Genomic DNA, 14,308 nt, shown 5'->3' with positions numbered 1-14,308 from the left:
ACCAACAACTTAGTTCCCACAACTTCAAAGGAACCAAATGTGCTAGCTGGGATGCAGTCTGCCTCTTACTCATAGTTTAATTTAGTGATATTTTATGCAAACACCAAGTAGCCTATAGGCTATGATTATTGATTTGTCTAGCCTATATTTAATGCACAATTGAAACCTAAACCGTTTTGCTTGAGTGAGATCTAAAACAATTTCATAAGGAAACGCCACAAAGTGTCACATGCTCACATCTAATTAATTATAATTCTGTAGGCCTAATTTTCAATTTAGTACTTCTCTCTATATACGACAATGGACAAAAGATCAAGATAGAGAGAACCACATGTACACACACTTCCGTCTGTCAGAGAATGTTGTTGTCTGTCTGAATCACACAGACAAAAGGCCCTTGTTTTCACTTGAAGCTGAGAAAAAAAACACTAGGTGCCATTTTTTTGCAGTTGACACGATTTAAAAAAAGGTGTGAAACACCAAGACGCTGTCGGTTCCTGCCTCGCGCCCTTTCCCACAGTCTGTCTTTCTGCGCACTCTCTCATCAGGGCTCCATGGCACGCAAGGGTGACAGTGGTGCTCATCTCCAAAGTTTCACGCTCATGGAGCCGGAGAGTGAGAGCGCGCTGGTCCGGTCTATTTACTACGGTAAAATCGGTAAGGGGAAAACGGAAAGGTTGCTGGAGAGGCATGGTAGAGATGGGAGCTTTCTCCTGCGGGACAGCGAGAGTCTGCAAGGAATGTATTGCCTCTGCGTGAGGTGAGTTGATAAACTCACTCTCTAGCCTATACTCTTTTGTGGAGTGAGTTTTTGAAATAATTTGACCGATTTACACTGCCAGAGGCCCATGTGAGTTTTGATTCTGTTTTTATGTTTGCTTTATGTAAGCTTTCTGTTCATGTTTATCATGACATTTTAGATACTATAGAGTAGGTTGTAGTCATTTCTAACAGGACAAAATCCACAATTTGGCCCCTTTGAATTGTATTTTAATTGAGGTTCAGGCCTACAAATTATATGATTGATCAAAGACCGTTTTATTTAATGTCATATTAAATATCCTATCATATGGATGTAGAAATGGAGTAGGCATAGGCTATTATACAAAGCTTTTAGAGCGCTCAAGCAAGCAAACACATTTTCTTAAATATAAATATTAAACTTTCTGTATCTAAATTCTAGTCTGTCACTCGGCTACAAAGGTTTATTATTATTTCAGTTCAACTAGATTGTTTGTTAGGACCATTATCAATTGCTGTAGCATGAAAAAATAACAATAATTGAACAGAAAATTGAAATGTTCGATTAATTTGCTGAAAAGTACTCATAGAAGTTTAGAGACAAAACAAGGTGTCTTGTACTGAGATGAGTAGAAATACGTAATTAGAACTAAGAGCACTTTCAGAATGAGTGGATCGTTTTTTCAATGTGTGTTTCAATGTCGCCAGTTTGTTTTACCTTTGGTTTAAATTAACATAAGGTTGTGAAAATGGATATCCTGATTCTGAGAGTAAATCCTTTCTCTCTATGGTTCAGAAAGACACCGTACGTCCACACTTACAGAATCCACCACTCCTCTGAAGGATGGACACTTCAGGTGAGTTGCTCGGTATTATCGTGAGAACACAAGTGAATATGATTTCCAAAGTATTCATTACACATGGAAAAAAAACTTGAAACTTGAACTATTACTGCTCACTGCACACACACACACACACACACACACACACACACACACACACACACACACGCACAGACACACACATGTACATGCTGGAGTGACTAATACCTCCCATGTTATGCCCACCCATGCAAGGCCTTGTAGTCATTGTAATGAGCTGTATAAATACAGTGCCTATCACTTGACGTATTCCACGTTTGTTGTGCTACAGCCTGAATTCAAAATTGATTAAATAGATTATATTCAGGACATAAAGTTTTAACGCTTTGTATTCAGAACGTAAAGTTTATTTCTTTGCAACATTTTTTGAAGTTTTACTTAGGTGCCTTATTGCAAACAGGATGCATGTTTGGGAATATTTGTATTCTGCACAGGCTTCCTTCTTTTCACTGTCATTTAGGTGGAATAACTACAATGTTGTGGCTCCATCCTCAGTTTTCTCCTATCCCAGCAATTCAAATCTGTAGCTGTTTTAAATTCACCATTGGCCTCATGGGGAAATCCCTGAGCTGTGTCCTTCCTGTCCGACAACTGAGTTAGGAAGGACGCCTGTATCTTTGTAGTGACTGGGTGTATTGACACACCATCCATATATACATGTATATACTACCTCAATCAGCCCGACTAACCGGTGCCTGTATGTAGCCTCGCTACTGTTATAGCCTCGCTCATGTATATAGCCTTGCTACTGTTATTTTTCACTGTCTTTTTGCTGTTGTTTTATGTCTTTACTTACCTATTGCTCATCTAATACCATTTTTGCACTGTTGGTTAGAGCCTGTAAGTAAGCATTTCACTGTAAAGTCTTCACCTGTTGTATTCGGTGCACGTGACAAATAAACTTTGATCTGATTTAATTTGAAGTGTAATAATAACTTCACCATGCTCAAAGGTATTCAATATTTGTTTATTTTGACCCATCTACCAATAGGTGCCCTTCTTTACGAGGCATTGGAAAACCTCCCTGTTCTTTGTTGTTGTATCTGTATTTGAAATTCACTTCTTGGCTGAGGGACCTTACAGATAATTGTATATGTGTGGTACAGAGATGAGGTAGTCATTCAAAAATCATGTTAAGCACTTTTATTGGATACAGAGTGAGTGCATGCAACTTATTATGTGACTGGTTAAGTACATTTTTAGTCCTTAACTTATTTAGGCTTGCCATAACAGAGGTTGAATACTTATTGACACAAAATCTCAATTTAGACCATTTTAAATTCAGACTGTAACACAACAAAATGTGGAAAAAGTAAATGGGTGTGAATACTTTCTGAAGGCGCTGTATGTGAGAATAACTGCTCTTTATTACCAATCAATAAGTAGACAATGAAGTAGCAGCTTACAATACAACACAATACTGCTAACATAACAGAGTGTGTGTGTGTGTAGTTATCCCCTGGGCAGATGCTGCAGTGTTTCGGGACTCTGGAGAAGCTGATAGAGAGCTGCAGAGCGGGGGTTGGTGCTGACAGCATACCTCCTCTCACACACCCCCTGGACAAAACACAGCTGAGAGACCAGAGGCTGCGGAGCGGTAGGACATCAACACACACACACACATCACTCACACAGTGCTTGTAATATAGTAATGCTTTTATCTTTTTCAACAGAGACGGCCTATATGGAAATGTGAAGTGGGACGACTTGTACATGTGTGTGTGTGTGTGTGTGTGTGTGTGTGTGTGTGTGTGTGTGTGTGTGTGTGTGTGTGTGTGTGTGTGTGTGTGTGTGTGTGTGTGTGTGTGTGTGTGTGTGTGTGTGTGTGTGTTTGTGCGCGCATGTGTATTCAATTCAACCTTTAGGAGACAATGCTTTTGTTGTTTACAAAAGTGCACCTGTTTATGTCTGTGGTTCCACAACTAGGCATGTGGTTTCCCATGGAGAGATGCTTTGACGTGTGTGTGTGTGTGTGTGTGTGTGTGTGTGTGTGTGTGTGTGTGTGTGTGTGTGTGTGTGTGTGTGTGTGTGTGTGTGTGTGTGTGTGTGTGTGTGTGTGTGTGTGTGTGTGTGTGTGTGTGTGTGTGTGTGTGTGTGTGTGTGCGTGTGCGTGAGTTTGCATGTTTATGTGCATACATGTGGACCAGTTCTGCCATAAGTGCACACAAGGACATTAAAACTGCCATCTGCCATGGTCTTTCTCTCATCTGCCATGGTCTTTCTCTCTGTGTATAATGTACATTATATGACTCATGTTAAACGGATATGTTACTGATGAAGATTGTATGAGTGATAAGGCTGTCATTGCAAATAAGAATGTGCTCTTCATTGACTTAGGGAACACTGTTAAAAAAGTGTACAAATCCAAAACAGAGGCTTAAATGCAAATATAGACATGATTTTTTGGGGAGATAATTTCTTTATTGACTTGCCTGGTTAAATAAAGGTTAAATAAATACAAATATAAAAAAATGTCAATTTTTATTTGCTTTGGTATTAAAGGCATATTCCTTTCTTAATCCATTCCTTGTTTGTATTTGACTATACAAAATCATATACATATCACTGTATACAAGGATACACATGTAGTCGCATACACATAAGTCAGCAGGTAGCCTAGTGGTTAAAGTGTTGGGCCAGTAACTAAAAGGTGGCTGGTTCAAGCCGACTAGGTAAAAAGTCTGTCGATATGCACTTGAGCAAGGCACTCAACCCGAATTGCTCCAGTAAATTACTACGGATTAGATTTACTCAAATGTAAATACAGGAGTGTAATTTGCTGTTGTTATTTTGTCTACAAGGTGGAGTCACTGTCATTTCGGGATTTGGCCCCCTGACTAGTTTGAATTTGCCCCTAGACACTGATCAGATCTGAGTTAGGTCTTTGCATTGTTGGTAAATGGTAAAGCTAATGGATTGGGGGATGATCCTAGATCTGTGCCTAAATCTGTGAACAACTTCTACCAGTAACATAGCTGACCTGTTGTCACAGTCATAACCCCTGACCTTTACATTCATGTAATTGCCAAAGCAGGTCACAAACAAACAACATTTACATTTACATTTAAGTCATTTAGCAGACGCTCTTATCCAGAGCGACTTACAAATTGGTGCATTCACCTTAAGATATCCAGTGGAACAGCCACTTTACAATAGTGCATCTAAATCTTTTAAGGGGGGGGGGGGGGGGGGGGGGGGGGGCAGAAGGATTACTTTATCCTATCCTAGGTATTCCTTAAAGAGGTGGGGTTACAGGTGTCTCCGGAAGGTGGTGATTGACTCCGCTGTCCTGGCGTCGTGAGGGAGTTTGTTCCACCATTGGGGTGCCAGAGCAGCGAACAGTTTTGACTGGGCTGAGCGGGAACTGTACTTCCTCGGAGGTAGGGAGGCGAGTAGGCCAGAGGTGGATGAACGCAGTGCCCTTGTTTGGGTGTAGGGCCTGATCAAAGCCTGAAGGTACGGAGGTGCCGTTCCCCTCACAGCTCCGTAGGCAAGCACCATGGTCCACATTTCAACTGTTAAGGGGGTCTATAAAATATTTAATCTTTCCCCTCACCTGTAACTTTTTTTGTGTCCACATCATTTGTTGTAGGCTAATGTTCACATAATTTGCCATGTGGTTATTATGACAGCCACTGGGGGACCAGACAGCTAGGCAGCAGCAGAGAGGAGGTGTCACGCCCTGGCCTTAGTATTCTTTGTTTTCTTTATTATTTTGGTTAGGTCAGGGTGTGACATGGGGAATGTTTGTGTTTTGTCGGTTTTGGGTGATTATATGGTAAAGGGGGTGTTGGGTGTATTGTATGGGTTTGTGTGTAGTGCATGTGTCTAGCGTTGTCTATGTTGGTTTAGTTGTTTAGGAGAGTCTATGGTTGCCTGAATGAGTTCCCAATTAGAGACAGCTGATTTCTGTTGTCTCTGATTGGGAGCCATATTTAGGGTAGCCATAGGCTTTCATGTGATGTGGGTAATTGTCTATGTAGAACGTTTGTAGCCTGTATGTGTATGTGCACAACGTTATTTAGCTTCACGGTCGTTTGTTGTTTTGTATAGTTTGTTAAAGTGTGTCGTGTTCGTTCATCTTCTTTAAATAAAAAGAGAAGATGTATCATTATTCCGCTGCATCTTGGTCCGTCTCTCCAGTACACGTTCGTGACAGGAGGCTGCTCTATTGTACAATTCAGTGTTGTATTCAAGACCATCTAAAGAGAGACCGATTCAAGACCAAGACTGGAGAAAATCAACTCCGAGTCAAGACCAAGACTAGAGGGGGTCCAAGACCAAGTCTAGACCGCGACCAGAAAAATGCAAGTCCAATTGAAGGCCATCATTGTTTTTGGGGGGTCAATTGACCACCATAATAAGAGTAAAAAATGTCCACTATTTCTGTGTTCATATTTCAGAACAACGTATGGATTCTTTAGACATTCAGAATAGTGAAAAAATGCAGCTGAGGGAAAATAGAACCACTCTATAAATTATTACTAACCCATACACAGTGTGGAACAATGGGTCTTCTACGCCTTCAGAGAAGGGCTAAGGATTTATAAAATAATTATTATAATAATAATTATCATTATATTATTATTTTCAATGATGTTCTGATTTAATCTCTTCAGTTTTTTTGGGGAAAGGAAAGGGTTAACACTGAAGAGAAAAAAATATAAAATCGGAAGCTAGATAAAGGCCATTCAACTGTATTAGGGCAATATTTGGTAGAGTGACAGTGGAATCAATGGGTGGGTGGGACCATCTTTACAAAAACGTATGGAAACTTCTGCCTTCTTGAAGGCCAACAGGTCACTGCGCAATAGGCGAGCCATAGTTTTCCCATGGTCTAGCTAGCTAGCTTTTGTTATCGGCTAGTTAGCGGCAGCTGCAGCAGGTGTTATCAAAGAGGATGATGTTGCTAATTGCTAGCTTCTCCCTTTTCAAGAATAACTTTCAACAAGAAGTTAAGTTTCAAATGATCATCATCTGGTGAGTGGAACTGTGTTTTTTATTGCAGTGCACTTGCTATTGTTAGCAATCTATTTGAAAATAACTTATGTGTGTGAAACATTGTTGTATTTAAAGCGGAACTGACAGCATTTTAGCAACATGAAATCTGTTCACGTACACCCCCAGGAAGAATATGACACACACAAAAAAAAATCTGACAAGCAACCACTTAAACATTTTTATTTTATTTTTTATTTCACCTTTATTTAACCAGGTAGGCAAATTGAGAACACGTTCTCATTTACAATTGCGACCTGGCCAAGATAAAGCAAAGCAGTTCGACACATACAACAACACATAGTTACACATGGAGTAAAACAAACTTACAGTCAATAATACAGTGAAAAATAAGTCTATATACAATATGAGCAAGTGAGGTGAGATAAGGGAGGTGAAGGCAAACAAAATATATATATAAATAAATAAAAATATAAAAAGGCCATGCTGGCGAAGTAAATACAATATAGCAAGTATAAAAAAAGAAAAAAAGTAGAGATAGTAGAGATAGAAATAATGGGGTGCAAAGGAGCAAAATAAATAAATAAATAAATACAGTAGGTAAAGAGGTAGTTGTTTGGGCTAAATTATAGATGGGCTATGTACAGGTGCAGTAATCTATGAGCTGCTCTGACAGCTTGTGCTTAAAGCTAGTGAGGGAGATAAGCTAGTGAGGGAGATAAGTTTCCAGTTTCAGAGATTTTTGTAGTTCGTTCCAGTCATTGGCAGCAGAGAACTGGAAGGAGAGGCGGCCAAAGGAAGAATTGGTTTTGGGGGTGACCAGAGAGATATACCTGCTGGAGCGCGTGCTACAGGTAGGTGCTGCTATGGTGACCAGCGAGCTGAGATAAGGGGGGACTTTACCTAGCAGGGTCTTGTAGATGACCTGGAGCCAGTGGGTTTGACGACGAGTATGAAGCGAGGGCCAGCCAACGAGAGTGTACAGGTCGCAGTGGTGGGTAGTATATGGGGCTTTGGTGACAAAACGGATGGCACTGTGATAGACTGCATCCAATTTGTTGAGTAGGGTTTTGGAGGCTATTTTGTAAATGACATCACCGAAGTCGAGGATTGGTAGGATGGTCAGTTTTACAAGGGTATGTTTGGCAGCATGAGTGAAGGATGCTTTGTTGCGGAATAGGAAGCCAATTCTAGATTTAACTTTGGATTGGAGATGTTTGATGTGAGCCTGGAAGGAGAGCCTACAGTCTAACCAGACACCCAGGTACTTGTAGTTGTCCACATATTCTAAGTCAGAGCCGTCCAGAGTAGTGATGCTGGACAGGCGGGCAGGTGCAGGCAGCGATCGGTTGAAGAGCATGCATTTAGTTTTACTTGTATTTAAGAGCAGTTGGAGGCCACGGAAGGAGAGTTGTATGGCATTGAAGCTCGCCTGAAGGGTTGTTAACACAGTGTCAAAAGAAGGGCCAGAAGTATACAGAATAGTGTCGTCTGCGTAGAGATGGATCAGAGAATCACCAGCAGCAAGAGCGACATCATTGATGTATACAGAGAAGAGAGTCGGTCCAAGAATTGAACCCTGTGGCACCCCCATAGAGACTGCCAGAGGCCCGGACAACAGACCCTCCGATTTGACACACTGAACTCGATCAGAGAAGTAGTTGGTGAGCCAGGCGAGGCAATCATTAGAGAAACCAAGGCTGTCGAGTCTGCCGATGAGGATGTGGTGATTGACAGAGTCAAAAGCCTTGGCCAGGTCAATGAATACGGCTGCACAGTATTGTTTCCTATCGATGGCGGTTAAGATATCGTTTATGACCTTGAGCGTGGCTGAGGTGCACCCATGACCAGCTCTGAAACCAGATTGCATAGTGGAGAAGGTATGGTGGGATTCGAAATGGTCGGTAATCTGTTTGACTTGGCTTTCGAAGACCTTAGAAAGGCAGGGTAGGATAGATATAGGTCTGTAGCTGTTAGGGTCAAGAGTGTCCCCCCCTTTGAAGAGGGGGATAACCGCAGCTGCTTTCCAATCTTTGGGAATCTCAGACGACACGAAAGAGAGGTTGAAAAGGCTAGTAATAGGGGTGGCAACAATTTCAGCAGATAGTTTTAGAAAGAAAGGGTCCAGATTATCTAGCCCGGCTGATTTGTAAGGGTCCAGATTTTGTAGCTCTTTCAGAACATCAGCTGACTGTATTTGGGAGAAAGAGAAATGGGGAAGGCTTGGGCGAGTAGCAGAGGGGAGGGCAGTGCTGTTGACCGGGGTAGGGGTAGCCAGGTGGAAAGCATGGCCAGCCGTAGAAAAATGCTTATTGAAATTCTCAATTATAGTGGATTTGTCGGTGGTGACAGTGTTTCCTATCTTCAGTGCAGTTGGAAGCTGGGAGGAGGTGTTCTTATTCTCCATGGACTTTACAGTGTCCCAGAACTTTTTTGAATTTGTGTTGCAGGAAGCAAATTTCTGCTTGAAAAAGCTAGCCTTGGCTTTTCTAACTGCCTGTGTATATTGGTTTCTAGCTTCCCTGAAAAAGTTACATATCACGGGGGCTGTTCGATGCTAATGCAGAACGCCATAGGATGTTTTTCTGTTGGTTAAGGGCAGTCAGGTCAGGAGAGAACCAAGGGCTATATCTATTCCTGGTTCTAAATTTCTTGAATGGGGCATGCTTATTCAAGATGGTGAGGAAGGCATTTTTTAAAAATATCCAGGCATCCTCTACTGACGGGATGAGATCAATATCCTTCCAGGATACCTCGGCCAGGTCGATCAGAAAGGCCTGCTCGCTGAAGTGTTTCAGGGAGCGTTTGACAGTGATGAGTGGAGGTCGTTTGACCGCTGACCCATTACGGATGCAGGCAATGAGGCAGTGATCGCTGAGATCTTTGTTGAAAACAGCAGAGGTGTATTTGGAGGGCAAGTTGGTTAGGATGATATCTATGAGGGTGCCCGTGTTTACGGAATTGGGGTGGTACCTGGTAGGTTCATTGATAATTTGTGTGAGATTGAGGGCATCAAGCTTAGATTGTAGGATGGCTGGGGTGTTAAGCATGTTCCAATTTAGGTCGCCTAGCAGCACGAGCTCTGAAGATAGATGGGGGGCAATCAGTTCACATATGGTGTCCAGAGCACAGCTGGGGGCAGAGAGTGGTCTATAGCAGGCGGCAACGGTGAGAGACTTGTCTTTAGAGAGGTGGATTTTTCAAATTGTTCAAATTGTTTGGGAACAGACCTGGATAGTAAAACAGAACTCTGCAGGCAATCTTTGCAGTAGATTGCGACACCGCCCCCTTTGGCCGTTCTATCTTGTCTGAAAATCTTGTAGTTGGGGATGAAAATGTCAGAATTTTTGGTGGTCTTTCTAAGCCAGGATTCAGACACGGCTAAAACATCCGGGTTGGCAGAGTGAGCTAAAGCAGTGAACAAAACAAACTTAGGGAGGAGGCTTCTAATGTTAACATGCATGAAACCAAGGCTATTTCGGTTACAGAAGTCATCAAAAGAGAGCGCCTGGGGAATAGGAGTGGAGCTAGGTACTGCAGGGCCTGGATTCACCTCTACATCACCAGAGGAACAGAGGAGGAGTAGGATAAGGGTACGGCTAAAAGCTATGAGAATTGGTCGTCTAGAACGTCTAGGACAGAGAGTAAAAGGACGTTTCTGGGGGCGATAAAATAGCTTTATGGAATAATGTACAGACAAAGGTATGGTAGGATTTGAATACGGTGTAGGTACACCTAGGTATTGAGTGATGATGAGAGAGATATTGTCTCTAGAAACATCATTGAAACCAGGTGATGTCATCGCATATGTGGGTGGTGGAACTGAATGGTTGGATATGGTATAGTGAGCAGGGCTAGAGGCCCTACAGTGAAATAAGCCAATAAACACTAACCAGAACAGCAATGGACAAGGCATATTTACATTAAGGAGAGGCATGCTTAATCGAGTGATCAATAAGGGTCCAGTGAGTAGAGGTTGGTTGGGGTCACGGCGATCCAGACAGCTGGCCGGGTAGATGGCTATCGGTAGCAAGATAGCATAGGATGGAGGTCTATTTTTAGACACCTCGTGCGTTTCCGTCGGTAGATTAGTGGGGTTCCGTGTCTTGTAGAGGGGATCAATCCAATTGGCAAAATAGATATAGTGACCCAAGAAAAAAATAAATAAAAATGTCCGATATACGTATTAAGATAACAGCCGATAAGACAGCTAACGATTAGCGGGCCCCAGATGAGCGTTCAGGTAACGTCGCGACGGAGGTGCCAGTTGGATAACTCCCTCGGGCAGATAACGTCGGCAGTCAATCGTGAAGGCCCGGTGGGGCTCCGTATCTGCAGCAAAAAAAAAACGGGTCCGGATAGGTGACTGTAGCCCAGGAATGGCTGATGGAACTCCTCAGCTGGCTAGCTCCGGAATAGTTTAAGTTTGCTCCGGGATCGACGTAAGCCAATAGTCACACGGTTTGCAGCTAGCTAGCTGCGAAATCAAGGTGCAAATGTCCAGAGCCTGCGGCTGAAATCCGGGGAAACTGAGAGAAAAAAAAGGCCCGGTATGCTCCGGTCCGAGTCGCGTTGCACAAAAGTGCCGGTAGATTATCGAGCTAAAGGAATAGCTGATGACCACAAAACGTGGGCAGCTGAAACACCAAAGCTAGCCAGCAAGCCGGCTAACTTCTGGGAAGCTTCAGATTAGCTTTCGGCTAGCTTTCGGCTAACTTCTGGTTAGCTTTCTGGCTAACTTCTGATTAGCCCCTGGTTAGCTTCCACTGTGGATTTTCAGATTTGAGGTAAATAATACTTTTTTTTGTTGTAATTGGTGAGGCGGGTTGCAGGAAAGCTTTTGTAGTTGAGTTCTTGGATAATAAATAAAATATAAAAGATATGCGAAGAAGGTGTAAATATATATATACAGGAGAAGACAGTACGAGGAAAAAAAATGACGTCTGAACTGCTAAGCCATCTTGGAATATTGCTGGTCATTTTCACGTTTTCATAAATCCTTGAACGTTTGGGAATTACGTATACTAAGGCATTTGTGAAAATTCTATAGCAATATAGAGTGGGAAAGCGGCTGTGCAATTAATAGACACTGCAGGAAATAAAACAGAATAAAAACAACATGTCTTGTCCAGGACCGGAGTCTACACAGACCGGTGCGCTTTAGCCAATCAGAGCTACAGTAGGCCTTTATACAAACAAGCCATTGCCACACAGGCCTGCCATCTTTCACTTTGAACCTTACTGTGTGATTACAGACAGTTGCAACAGCACAACTTTAGATCATGAGAACTCATTCGCCAAAAGCCACAAAATACACCTGAATGTATTTCTGCAAATATGTAAACATCATGAGAGTCCTCTTACATTTGGGAACTTTCCAGTCCTATTGATCAAACAACCATGAAAAGGTAGGCTCTCCCGCCCTCAGTGATGCACGTCAACAACAACAAGATCAACAACTAATGCTAGCCTGAGCAAGATGAGCTAAAATGTAACGAAGGAACATTAAATAAACCCTCTGAAACTTTTTTCAGCTAGTTGGCCATCAAAATTGCACTAATAAATGATGTGAAATTGTAGCCTCCTCGTCCTTTTGCAACTTGCCTGAAAATGCATGCTTGTCCCAATGAAGCACCTAAACTAACTGGCTAAAGTTGTCTAGCTTGCTAGCTAGCTACTTCCAGACACAAACGAGAGAACACCTCACTCTGACCATTTTACTTGCCGTAGCAGAGCTGATTAGGCTGTTTACATGTTATCTAGAGCGTTCTTGACTAACTATTACTTTTTTTGCATAACTTTACTGACACCGGTCATATTCAGCGGGTGTTGCGCGTTCGTAAATTCATCAGTTGTTCTGCCCTCTGGCACACGCTCTGAAATCGGAGTAGATAGCCAGAGTGAATTTGCGAACGCAAGAGATATGCTAACTGGATAACAGTCGTTCAAGTTCTTTCTAGCTAACCAAATGATACCTGCATCTCTAGCTGTGTATAGCCACTGAAAAACGATATGAGGGGAAAACATCAGTCACTCACCCACTCCTCCAATGGCATGACATGACATCCTCCTAGCAGCTAGCTAGCTATCTACCTAATGTTAGGCTCCATGTTTTTAGCTTACTACATAAATATATACGCTAGCCTATTAGCCACGTTATGACTGACTTGTGATCATTGACCTTCTAGTTTGATTGTATTGACATTCCCAGCATTAGTTACATTCAGACGTTTTTGTCCAGAATATTGAGTCATTGAAACTGACACAGTGCATCCCGAATGGAGGCAGCAAACAATATACCAGGCCAGCTGTGATTCACTACCTGATAGCAATATTTTTGGGACTACCAAGTAATGTATTGTGAATTATATTAATCATGCATTGAACTGCATCCATCTATTCTGCCAACAATGCCTTTGTGTATATCATGGAATGTTGAGTCAAATATAACCTTTTTTTTAAAAAAAACTCTTATGAAGCTGGTTTTGTAGCATAAACTGGGAATTTTATATTTTTGGCTGATATTATGATTGTCTGTTTGTTTCATATCTGCAAACGCTGTCAATTCCAACTTTAGGTCACAGGTTACTTTGTGTGCTAAACATGAAATGCGATTTGCAATAGGAAGTAATAGTTGTACATTTCGATTGGGAAAGTCTTAATGGTTGTGTTTTTTTATTCTTATGATAGGGTCCTACTGGCTTATTATGTCAGAGTGAATTGACTGCTTATCCTTTAACACAGTGGTTCCCAACCTTCTTTGGGTACTGTACCACTAAAACACATTGACCTGCCTGAAGTACCCCCTCATGCGCGTGCGACCGGGCGTGATTCCTAGATTAAATATGCAAAAATGTTGTTTACGCACCCAGTCAAGATTAGCAGACTTGTTTTCAATGTCAGGGAAGTAGGAGTTCAACTCACTGTTGAGTTTGGATAAATGTGGTAAATGTAAATATCATGGCGCCGGAAGAAATGACAGCTGTTTTACGAGCGCCTAACCAATTGTGCAATTATGTGTTTTTTCTTGTGTTATTTGTAACTTAATTTGTACATAATGTTTCTGCCACCGTAACTTACGGCAAAAAAAGAGCTTCTGGATATCAGGACAGTGATCACTCACCTCGGATTAGACAAAGATTTGTTCTTCAACAAGCTGGACGCACAGGATGTACTTCAGACACCAGACAAGGCCGAAATCCCCGTCATTGACAAGAGAAAGAGACGCAGGTATAGAGGACACAGGGCGGGGTGCCTCATAAGGATCCTCCGACGGCGAGTGGGAAATCTGCCCTTAGCATCAATATTACTTGCCAACGTACAATCATTGCACAATAAATTAGACGAGGTACGATCACGACATCAAGCACTAACATCTTATGTTTCACCAAATCGTGGCTGAATGACGACATGGAAAACATTCAGCTGGCGGGATATACGCTGCACCGGCTAGACAAAACAGCACACTCCGGTAAGACAAGGGGGGGGGGGGGGGGGTCTGTGTATATTTGTGAACAACAGCTGGTCCACAAAATCTAAGGATGTCTCTAGATTTTGCTCGTCTGAAGTAGAGTATCTCATGATAAGCTGTAGACCACACTATTTGCCAAGAGAGTTTTCATCTATTTTTTTCATGACTGTTTATTTACCACCACAGACTAATGCTGGCACTAAGATCGTACTGAGTCAGCTGTATAAGGAAATAATGAAACAGGAAACCGCTCACC

General features: G+C 42.1%; 1 protein-coding gene across 2 annotated transcripts; it reads left to right on the top strand.

The window, feature by feature from the left end:
- The first annotated feature begins 462 nt into the window (after window positions 1–462).
- Window positions 463–4,148, top strand: LOC129814580 (SH2 domain-containing protein 1A-like). Of its 2 annotated transcripts, XM_055867757.1 has the most exons (4): window positions 468–760; window positions 1,538–1,598; window positions 3,075–3,219; window positions 3,296–4,146. In XM_055867757.1, the coding sequence occupies exons 1-4, from the start codon at window positions 555–557 to the stop codon at window positions 3,316–3,318; spliced, it is 435 nt and encodes a 144-aa protein (XP_055723732.1). In that variant the 5' UTR covers window positions 468–554; the 3' UTR covers window positions 3,319–4,146. The 2 variants fall into 2 exon arrangements, with proteins under 2 accessions (XP_055723731.1, XP_055723732.1); XM_055867756.1 differs by having other exon boundaries at window positions 463–760; window positions 3,075–4,148.
- The last annotated feature ends 10,160 nt before the right edge of the window (window positions 4,149–14,308 follow it).

This window comes from Salvelinus fontinalis, chromosome 17 (genome assembly GCF_029448725.1).
Source record: "Salvelinus fontinalis isolate EN_2023a chromosome 17, ASM2944872v1, whole genome shotgun sequence".
In the NCBI taxonomy this organism is placed as follows: domain Eukaryota; kingdom Metazoa; phylum Chordata; class Actinopteri; order Salmoniformes; family Salmonidae; genus Salvelinus; species Salvelinus fontinalis.
Note: the sequence above shows the minus strand (reverse complement) of the source record. Positions and strands in the feature narration are given on the sequence as shown.

Excerpts from the sequence above, each read along its gene's own strand:
- LOC129814580 (XM_055867756.1), top strand. The coding sequence starts at position 555 with ATGGCACGCAAGGGTGACAGTGGTGCTCATCTCCAAAGTTTCACGCTC. Across the intron at positions 761-1,537 it reads ATGTATTGCCTCTGCGTGAG|AAAGACACCGTACGTCCACA; the intron begins GTGAGTTGATAA and ends TCTATGGTTCAG. Across the intron at positions 1,599-3,074 it reads CTGAAGGATGGACACTTCAG|TTATCCCCTGGGCAGATGCT; the intron begins GTGAGTTGCTCG and ends GTGTGTGTGTAG.